General features: G+C 59.6%; 1 protein-coding gene across 1 annotated transcript; it reads left to right on the top strand.

The window, feature by feature from the left end:
• The first annotated feature begins 708 nt into the window (after nt 1-708).
• LOC117647360 (soluble guanylate cyclase 89Db-like) lies at nt 709-5867 on the top strand. The gene is made up of 12 exons (XM_034389083.1): nt 709-765; nt 2002-2298; nt 2497-2573; nt 2801-2994; nt 3070-3329; nt 3521-3679; nt 3854-4011; nt 4241-4682; nt 4754-4889; nt 5406-5515; nt 5606-5695; nt 5772-5867. Exons 1-12 carry the CDS (start codon nt 724-726, stop codon nt 5844-5846), a joined length of 2040 nt encoding a protein of 679 aa, XP_034244974.1. The 5' UTR covers nt 709-723; the 3' UTR covers nt 5847-5867.
• Nucleotides 5868-10722: the final 4855 nt, after the last annotated feature.

Here is a 10722-nt window from a genome sequence, read left to right on the forward strand (position 1 = left end):
GTCGTTCCGCCTGTGCGCCTCGTGCGGCGACATCCCTCCGGAGAGCCCGTCGCTGCCGGACCTGCGCGGCGTCATGTCGGAGATCGGCCTGGCGGACATCATGCACTTCCTGCGGGAGGTGACGCCGTCCTCCAGTGTGGCGTCCTCCAGTGTGGCGTCCTCCAGCGCGGCGTCCTCCAGTGTGGCGTCCTCCAGCGCGGCGTCCTCCAGCGCGTCGTCGTCGTCCAGTGACTCCGAGTCCAGGCCGTTGCTACCGCGGTTCCCCTCCGACGTCAAGGTGGCCACCGCCGTTGTCGAGCCGTCGCTGCAGCAGGTGGTGCTCGCCGTGAGCGTGGCCAGCCTGGACGGCGCGCGCAGGGCGGCCGGCCTCGCGCAGGGTCATGACGGAGGCCCGGCCCGCCAGGCTGGCTCCCTCGACGCCGGCCTGGACGCTGCGCCCGCTGGACCCGCCGGGCCCGCGCGCAGGGCCGGCAGGGCGGCGCGAGGCGCGCGAAGCCCTGCCCCGACGGTGGTGGTGGTGGGGGCCGAGCCGCCGGCGGGGTCGCGCTCCTCGTGCCCCTCCTCGCCCCGCTCCTCGCGGCCAACCACCCTGACGGTCACGCCGTCGCCGCGGCGCGCGCGCTCCGCGCCCCCATCGCCCAGGCCGTCGCCCAGAGCAGAGTCCGGCAGCCACTTCCCGGAGCCCTGCAGTCGCGCGCCGACCCCCGAACCGGACACGCCGCCATGTACGGCATGCTACTCGAGAGTGTGCAGCACTATCTCCAGGTGGGTTTGTGCTCGTTGTACTTTTTAGCTGACTTCCGCTCTGCATAATCAGCAGAAAATAATGAGTTTGGAGAGTCAATCTCTTTTTGACCAACTTTGGGAGGCCACTGTTCTCAAACTAGCTGCGGTCAAAGGCTTCCCGAGGCGGGGCATGAAAGAGCAGGGTCCTAAATATACTATAGCGTTGAGGGAGGCCTTTGACCGCAGCTAGATTGGACGAAGCGGTCGCCCAAAGTCAGCAAAAAACGGCTACTTTTCACTCTTTGGCCTTTTTTTGCGAGAACACTGCTCTCAAACTAGCTGCGGTCAAAGTCTTTCCGAGGCGGGGCATGAAAGAGTGGGGTCTTAAGATTGCTAGGGCGTTGAGGGAGGCCTTTGACCGCAGCTAGATTGGTCTCAGTGGCAGCCCAAAGTCAGCGATATTTGATTTTCGACACTTTGACAGTTTTCCGGGGTCGGTGCTCAAATAATCTCCAAAAATCCCTAATAATCACCGAAATTATTTATAATCTCCTATAATCAGTGATATTCATAATAATTAATCAATTCATAGTAATCACATGGAATCAATACATTATAATAATAATTTTAAAAGTTCAGTAATCAGTGCACATGAAAATCTTGAGTTGGTAACCCCTTAGAAGAAAATGATCTTGGCCTGGAGAAATTATCTCGGCCTGGAGCAATGCTCTTGGCCTCCCTTTACTACGTTCTTGTGAATTGGACGCTACACACTTCCGGCTTACCCCAGCCCCCTCCTCAATTAGCCCAGGCATCCCGCGACACGGCTACAGTGTGCCGCACCGGGGCGTGGCCAGCCGCCCCATCCGAAGGCTCGTTTCGTCGCTCTGTCTCTCTCGCACTCATGGGGCGTCCGTAGGGGTGCGAGAGAGACAGACGGCGGCGGGCGTGGCGTGCGCGTCGTTTCTTGCGACCACTCCAACTGGAGCGCTTCCTGGAAGAGGCGTGCCACTTCTTGTCGGGCCGCACGCCACGGCCCGGCACACTGCCACACGCACCACCACACTGCACCCTCCATCCCCGCGGCCTTGCATACAACACACCATTCTCTGTGGGCTGATTCCAAGAGTCGTCGCTCTGTCCCTCTCGCACGCATACGGGACGCCCCGTGAGTGCGAGGGAGACGACGGGCCGTAACGACGACGCTCGGAATCAGTCCGCTGCCAACTCCCTCCAATAATAACAACAACAAACCTGTTGGTTTCTGCCCCGCAGCTGGAGTATGGAGATGATGCGTGGGCTGCTTTTCTGTCAGGGGCCGGCTGCCCCAACACAGTTTATTCCACCCATCAGGAGTACGCTGACAGCACTATGCGGGCCCTTGCGCGCGCCGCTGCGGACGCTGTGCGCGACGGCCTGGTACCTCTTCGCCTGCTGCCCCAGAACGGTCAGTCGGACTGGAGTGACACTCCGTCGGAGATAATGTCCCACAGACTAGTTTTGGCAGCCACTTCGCAAATTTACAAATATCAAAATACATTAGTGGGACGATTTAAGTTCAACGCGGGTATGGTACTTCCCCCAGCGACGGAGAAGCGCCCTGAGGGGCTGGGCGTGTGTCGCGCCGCCGACGGCGTCCTCCAGCGAGGCCTCCAGCGAGAGCGGGGTGTCCGCGGCCATGGCGGCCATGGCGGCCACGGCGGGGCGCCGGCGCAGCAGCAGCAACCACAGCACGCACAGCGCCCCGCCGAGCATGCCGAGCTGGAGCAGGGCCGCTGGCCCGTGACGGAGGACGACTTCATGACGTTCTTCGGCCGGTGCTTCGTCCGATTCTTCAGCAACTTCGGGTCAGCTCCCCCCTCTCTCGACGCAATTTGAGCTCCAGAGTCGCTAAACAGGACTCGAACCGCACGTGTAGCCCCACCAATGTATTCCTCGTTCGGAGAGCAATCCATTGGTGGGGTCACACGTTCGGTTCGAATCCCATTTAGCGACTCTGGAGCTCAAAACGCGTCCGGGCTTTCGACCGCCTGGTCTTCTGACCCACTGTGCGACGCTGCACTGCCTGCCGCAGGTACGACGACCTGATCCGCGCGGCCGGCCGCCACTTCTGCGACTTCCTCGGCGGCGTGGACAACATCCACCAGCAGATCCGCTTCTCGTACCCCAAGATGAAGAGCCCCTCCATGTTCCTGGCGGAGCGCGACGCGGACGGCGCCGTGCTGGTGTACCGCAGCAAGCGCCAGGGCTTCCTGCCCTACTTCATCGGTCAGACAGCAGCAGCAACAACAACAACAAACACAGGGGAAAACAAAGAGGGGAAATGATGGCTTCTGCTTGCAGGCCAGCTTCAGCAGATCGCGGAGACGTTCTTCCACACGCCGCTGCAGATCAAGGTGGTGTCCGTGCTGGAGTGGGACGAGAACGACGCCACGGAGGTGGAGCACCGCACCGAGGCGCGCCTGCGACTCGACTTCGACAACAGGGCCTACATGGCCTCGCGCTCCAACCTGGAGGGACTGCGGTCGAGCGCCGACCGCCGCATGCCGCCCGTGCACGCCGGCCTCCTCATGGACCTGTTCCCCTTCGGCGCGCTGCTGCAGGTGGGCGAGGCCTGGCTCGTTTTCGTCGCTCTGTCTCTCTCTCGCACCTACACGGGGCGGCCCATGAGTGCGAGAGAGACAGAGCGACGAGAACGACTCTCTGAATCGGTCTGCAAGGCCCGAGGCAGCCCGGAGCGGAACGGTGCCGTTTCGTTCTAAAACTTGCGCGCTGAACAAAGTTTGCGTTCCAGAGCGCCCCGGACGGCAGCGCGTTGGTGCTGCAGCAGGCCGGGGAGAAGCTCCTGGACGTCCTGGCCCTGCAGGACGGCGGCCGCTGCCTCCACGGCGCCGTGGCCTCGGAGTTCTTTCGCATCCGGCGGCCCCAGGGCGCCCTGTTCACCATGGACAGCGTCAGTACTGAGTTACACTAGCGCCGCCGAGCGCTGCGCAGTGGGCCAGAAGACCGGTGGAGGCGGTCAAAATCCCGGACGCGTTTTGGCCGCCGGCACCGGTCTTCAGGCCCACTGCGCGCCGTGACGTCACGACGTGACCGAGTCGGCTCTCGTTCCACCCACGGCTTCCAGATCCGGCAGCTGCAGTCGGTGCTGTTCGAGGTGGAGGTGCTCAACGTCAAGGACAAGCAGGCCGACAGGGCGAGCACCACGAGCGCCTGCATCCTGCTCAAGGGCCAGATGCTGTACCTGGAGGACACCAAGTGCATCGTCTTCCTCTGCTCCCCGCTGTGAGTGGCAGCAGCGCCCCTGCAGTGGGCCAGACGACCGGTGGAGGCGGCCGAAATCCTAAACGCGCTTTGAGCTCTAGAGTAGCTTAACTGGTCTCGAACCGAACGTGTGACCCCACCTATGGCCTGCTCTTCGGACGAGGAACCCATTGGTGGGGGTCATACGTTCGGTTCGAGTCCTGTTTAGCGACGCTGGAGCTCAAAGCGCGTCTTCTGGCTCACTGCGCAGGGTGAGCGACCTCTCGGAGCTGGCGGCGCAGGGCCTGTTCCTCAACGACCTGAACCTGCACGGCCTGAGCCGCGAGATGGTGATGGAGGGCTGGCACCAGTGCGCGCGCCTGGAGCTCATGTGCGAGCGCGCCGAGCAGCACTCGACGCAGCTGCAGGACAGCCTGCGCCTGCTGGACCAGTGGCGGCGCCGCGGCGACGAGCTGCTCTGCTCCATGATCCCCCGCACCGTGGCCGACCGCCTGCTGGACGGCACCGGCGCCAGCAGCGCCCTGGACACCTGCCAGGCCTTCGACGCCGTCACCGTGCTCTTCTGCGAGCTGCTCGACGTGGACCGCGGCGAGCAGGCCGACACGGCCGAGGTGGTGGCCGAGAAGGTCAAGACCATCAACCAGGCCTTCTCGCAGTTCGACCACCTGCTCGACGACCACCACGTGTACAAGGTGAGGCACTTGGCGTGGCGTGGCGGTGGGGGTTGAGGCCGGCACTGTGAGAGCCACCACACTGTCTGCAGGTGGAGACGGTGGGCCAGGTGTACATGGTGGTGAGCGGCGCGCCCGAGCCGCACCGCGACCACGCCGTGCACGCCTGCAGGGTGGCGCTGGGGCTGCAGCGCTGCGCCCGCAGCCTACGGCAGCCCGTGCGCATCGGTGAGGAAGGCGTCGTGGCGGAAAAGACTGGGCCACGAGACCGGCGCCGGCGGCCAAAACTCTAGACGCATTTTGAGCTCCAGAGTCGCTAAAGGTGGCCTTACAATGAGTGTCCGGCCATGTCCGTCCTCCGATTATTGGCACTATTTGAACAAAATGTAACAGGAATGTGATGTAAATTACTATTCTTAACCCTTTTAAACCATCATATGCGAACTTTTCTCAACAAAAACGCCAATATTGGGACGCCGGACATAGGCGGACACGCATTGTAAGGCCACCTTAAACAGGACTCGAACCGAACGTGTGACCCCATCAATGGATTCCTCGTTCGGAGAGCAACCCATTGGTGGGGTCACACGTTCGCTTCGAGTCCCATTTAGCGACTCTGGAGCTCAAAACGCGTCCGGGATTTGGGCCGCCTCCCACACTGTGCGATACTCCGCGCGCCCGGGGCGGGGCGTGGGGTATCGCCAGCGGCCGCCAGCCCTGCGGTGAACTACCCCCCGCTTGCAGGTCTACACTCCGGGCCCGTGGTGGCGGGGGTGGTGGGCCTCAAGGTGCCGCGCTACTGCCTCTTCGGGGACACTGTCAACACGGCCGCCAGGATGCAGTCCAGCAGCCTGGTACGAACACCCCTCGCTAAACAACACGTAAAAAAACAGCAAAAATTTTATTGCTTTTTCAGCAAAGCGTTTGCGCATGTTTGTTTCCAGTCGGGGAGCGTCCAGCTGTCGGCCGCCACGCAGTCCCTGCTGAAGGGCGAGGAGTTCAGGACCATGCCGAGAGGGCAGGTTTGGGTCAAGGTACTGCTGCAACGCCCGTCTCATTTTCGTTAATTTTTAATTTTATGCACGACTAAAAAGTTTGCTGCTGTCGCAGGGAAAGGGACTAATGAGCACCTTCTGGCTCCTGCACGGCGAAGAGGAGGCGGGGGTGGAGTCCGAGGACGAGTAGCAACGCCTTGCAACACCACCGCGTTTAAAAATAAAAACTTTTGAATCACTGCTTGATGCGAAACGCTGCTGCTTTACTGTGTCGCAAAAAATTAAAAAAATAGATTGCTGATTTTTGGCTTGATGTTGCTGTCTGTAATGACTACCAAATTGTGGTTGGTGTGTAATTATCTCAATAAATACATTGAATTAGCTTAGAGTGTCGCGACCCCTTTCGACGTGGCGCTAATCGCGATAATCATCCCCAACTACACCGCCAACTCCGTGACGACGACGGCACAATGATGAGCCGGAAACGTTCTCTCTCTCTCTCTCTCTCTCTCTCTCTCTCTCTCTCTCTCTCTCTCTCTCTCTCTCTGTCTCGCTGGCTCCACCATTGGAGTCTCAGGACAAAGGGTCACACGTTCGGTTCGAGTACCATTTAGCGACTCTGGAGCTCAACAAAACGCGTCCGGGATTTTGACCGCCTCGGCCGGTGTCCTGGCCGGGTCCTCGGGCACTGTGTACACTCAGTGCGGGGTCGTTGCTCGCTTAAAGGGTTTGGAGGGGTGAGACACAAGGACACCGCTGCCGTCCAACCTCTCCCTTGCAGATGTTCGGCTCGCGGCCCGAATCCGTTCGTAGCCCAAGTCCCGAGCAGGGACCCCCGCCGGCCGCACCTGGCCCACTGTGCGCTGTGAAGCGGGGGTGGGTGGCGCGGTGGTGGGGTGCCGGCGGCGGGGCGGCCGGAGGACGGGACGCTGCCGGGGTTCCACCGGGCCTCGGTGGTGCTCGGACCCCCAGTCCGGCCCCACTTCCCCGTCGCGGAGAGCCGTCGCGCCGCGCCGCCACGCCGCGCCACCAGCCACGTGGTCGTCGTCATGTGAAGCGCTGCGCGTGTGTGAGTGAGCGTCGCGATGGTGGTCGTGTAGCCGCGGCGTGCGCACGCGTGCGTGTGAGTGTGTCGATGTGTGTGTTCTAGTACCTGTTGGATTACCACCGAAGGATACCGTCTGGGTAGGTAGCTGCGCGAACCCCAAACAGTGTCTCGCCGCCTTCCACGGCGTCGCGGGGAAGTCCGCCGCCCCCTTCGCAAACGAACCACTCATGTTTACACGCCGACACCCGCGCGGAAAGTTGTTAGCAATGCAAATGAAATCCGAAACGCCATGCTTGGCGAGATTGCAATGCCGCAATTACATCTGCATTTCGAGCATCGTTCCCCGCGAGGCCGTTCCGCCCGAAAGCGTTTTATTCGGCCAGCAGGGACTTTCAGAAATATGGCGGCAAATCGCGACTCTGCCAAGATTTCCCGATGACGAGCACTCTCCGCGCTGAATGCCGAATTGGCCTCCTCGAAAATGGCCAAATCGAGGGCCGTTGGCGGCCGTTGGCTAAACGAGGTAAAAACCACTCCATAAGCATGCGGCTCGGCTCTCGGCCTCCGCCTCCCTTCCTGAAGCATCAATCAGTCGGATTGTGAAAGGCCGGCTAAGAGATTACAAGGCGGCGCTGTTTACCGCCGGCGCCTTGAAAGGTTTGTAGCCGAGGCGCTGCCAAGGGGTCGGTCAGTGGGTCGTTGTCGTCGCTCTGTCTCTCTCGCACCTATACGGCACGCCCCGTGAGTGCGAGAGAGACAGGGCGAAGAATCAACGACAGTTGGACCGTTGCAAAAAATACTTTGGTGCATTTTTACAGAGTCGATTCCAAAATTCAAAAAGTCCGGTCTCATCGTCAAATTGGGCGGAGCGTGGAAGGGGGAACTTTGTTGTCGAAGCGTAATGACGACGGTTTCCATTAGCTCGTCTCAAACTTTTTTTTTGTTTGGTGGTTGGGGCAGTTAGTTGTACAGGAACACAAGCCCGCAGGGCCGACGATGCGAACCAAAGGACAAATTGCGCATGGGGTATAGTGCGCGTGTTGGAGCGACTGAGGCTGCCGGCTGGCCAGAGAGGCAGTATAGGGGACCGACATTAATAAAAGAATGGGTATTTTCGGCCACAGCGCCCGCCAGCCGACGCGTCAGCCTGAAAAGGAAAGCCAATAAAAGGAGAGAGAAATACAGTGTTTCGGATTCCATAGTCCGGCACGAATAAAGCAATTGCGATAGGAACGTGATTGGTCCGCGCGATATAATGAGCGATTCCCGCGACGCAATCGACACAACGCCCATCAGTCACACACACTGTCAGGCTGTCACGCCCGCCTGAAAAAGACAGACAGCAAGACAGTAAAATAAAAAATAATTTTAAAACAATTTCTTTAATTCGAAAAAAAAACAGCTTGTACCTTTTATTCGCTGCAAATACTTCTTCAGATTTTCACCTAACGTATTAATTTCAAACATAATGACACGCTCATTCCCAGCGCTGGGGGCAACAGGCTCGAGCCGAGGACGCCGAAAATTCAGCGTATCATCCCTTGTGCCTGAAGGTCGGATGGAAACGGCGCCGAAACACATCCCACACCACCACACCGACGCAACGCACACACTCACACACGCAGACACCGTAGTCACGTTCGACTTGCAAACAATGATTGGTTGGGTGTTATTTCTCCAGCAGCGCTGCGACATTAGGGCCGTCCCCCGGGGGGCATCATACGCTCCCGCCATTTTTCAAATCGGTGCCTATAACGCGATCGGCGAAAGGAGGGGGGGGGGCATCGCGCTTTACCAAACTACTCTTCTTTTCTCTCCCTCCCGCGCAGCCCTGCCCTGCCCTTTCAACTCCTGTTGTTTTTGTTGTTTTGAAACTTCCTTTCTTTGTTTTTGTTGGCGCCGCTCGCCCAATCGGCTTTGTGGTGGCTGATGATCTGATCCGCATATTGACCAGATCGCGATGCCAGCGGGCTTTGGTCTACAAAGGGCTCACACGACAACGAAAACCAGACAACGCCAAACCTGTCGTTGTTGGTCGTGTGGGCACAAACTGGGGCAGACCTTACGGCCTCGCTTACCGAACAAACTCAACAAAAAATAATAATAATATCTTTTTTTGAAAGTTTTTTTTTAAATTTTTTGAAATGAAAAGTTAGTGGTAAAGTGGCGCGAAATGGCGGCGCGGGACGCTTCATTAGGTCGGGCGGTCGGGACTGACGCCGCCGTGCGCGTCCATCTGCAATTCGAAAGCGAGAGAGAGAGAGAGAGAGAGAGAGACGACCACAACTTTGGTTTTAAAGCGGCCAAAGTTGCTCGACTCACCTCCACCTGGCTGCCTGCTCGGCCTGGCCACCAGTGATTCGTCGCTCTCTCTCTCTCTCTCTCTCTCTCTCTCGCACACCTGCGGTACGCCCCAAGAAAGGGAGAGAGACAGAGAGACCAAAGTACACTGTGCGGAATGCGTGGCGAGGACGCGCGGGGATGAAAAATGCAGCCTTCTTGGCGACGTGGAGCGGCTCTGTTCGGATCGGCGCGTCAGCGCGTGGTCGTAAGTTAGAATAATAACCCTGGCTTTTGGTGCGTTCGGGGGCAGAGGTGGAGAGAGAGAGAGAGAGAGAGAGAGAGAGAGAGAGAGAGAGAGAGAGAGAGAGAGAGAGAGAGAGAGAGAGAGAGAGAGAGAGAGAGAGAGAGAGAGAGAGAGAGAGAGAGAGAGAGAGAGAGCCACGTGCCGGACACTGAGAGCACCGAAGCGAGTCAAGGATGATTCCATTACTTCCAGCGAGCCCGGCCGTGCCTGGTCGTGCGGTGCAGTCCGTTCTTTGGCGGAGCAGCAAGGCGCGTTTACGTCCAGAAAGTCGAGCGTCTTCCTCCCTCGTCAAACTTTCAACGGGGCACTGGCCGGAGGTATTACAGGACCAGCTGCTGGTCCGAGTCGCCGTCCCTCTGTCTCTCTCGCACCCGAAGGATGCGCCGCGTGCGAGAGAGAGCGACGAAGGCGCGCTGTTCGAGTCATGGCGGCATCACAGGGCGCAAGCAGACTTTGCGCTGCGAGTAAGCTCCTTTCTTTCTCTTTCGTCGTGTTCCAAAGTTGCCGTCGTGCGTCTGGCGTGCGTCTGGCGTGCGTGCGGGGAGGTTGCAGAGCCTCGGTACCGATGTGTTTGGGGGGCGCCGCTCCGCCATGACCAAAACACGACCCCAGCTACCTCGCCGCGACCCCTTAAAAAAATTTTCGCGACCCCACTTGGGGTCGCGACCCTAAGGTTGAGAACCACTGTGATAAGCTGCTGTCTCTTTTTCCAGGACGACCGATGACCGGAGCGGGGCTGCGGGGGCCCAGGCTGGGGCCCAGGCGGGGGCCCGTCCTGCTGCTGGGCACGCTGGCCCTGGGCCTGCTCGTCTGCACGGCCGTCGCCGCGGACCTCACAGGTAAGCGCCCAAAAGGCCACGCGTCGGCGGAAGGACCTTGAAAAAAAAAAAAAAAGAAAAGGAAAGAAAAGAAGAGGAAGAAAAACCGTGGAAAAGGACCCGTATCTATTTGCCGCTGCGTGTGCCGGGCGGCCCTCTCGTTGAATTAACGCACGTTTAACTTAATTGCGGACATGCTGGGAGGATGTACGCTGCGAGAGACAAATGCGCCCGTGTGTGTGTGTGTGTGTGTGTGTGTCGGCGGTACAGTGCCAAAGCCCTGAGTGTAGAAGAAGGCCGGCTGCCTCCAGGCCGAGGTCGCGCGTCGACGACGGCGGGGTGGAGAGTGCGCGTGGGTACGAGTATAAACAGCGTTGGTGTGTGTGTGTGTGTGTTCACCATGGCGGGTACAGAGAGGGGGGGGGGGGCTGGTTATAGCACCCCGGAGGGCTTGCCTAGAAAGCGGTGTGCGTTTCAAGTTTGGGCGCAGCGGCTACACTGCACAGGGGCGGTGATCCTCGCAGCCTCGCAGCAATCCGCTGTAACCCCTTTTCCAGGCGCCACCACGCCCGGGGGCTGCCTGGGGCCGGCCGGGGCCGAGGCCGCGCGGGGG

This window comes from Thrips palmi, unplaced genomic scaffold (assembly GCF_012932325.1).
Source record: "Thrips palmi isolate BJ-2018 unplaced genomic scaffold, TpBJ-2018v1 HiC_scaffold_2, whole genome shotgun sequence".
NCBI lineage: Eukaryota > Metazoa > Arthropoda > Insecta > Thysanoptera > Thripidae > Thrips > Thrips palmi.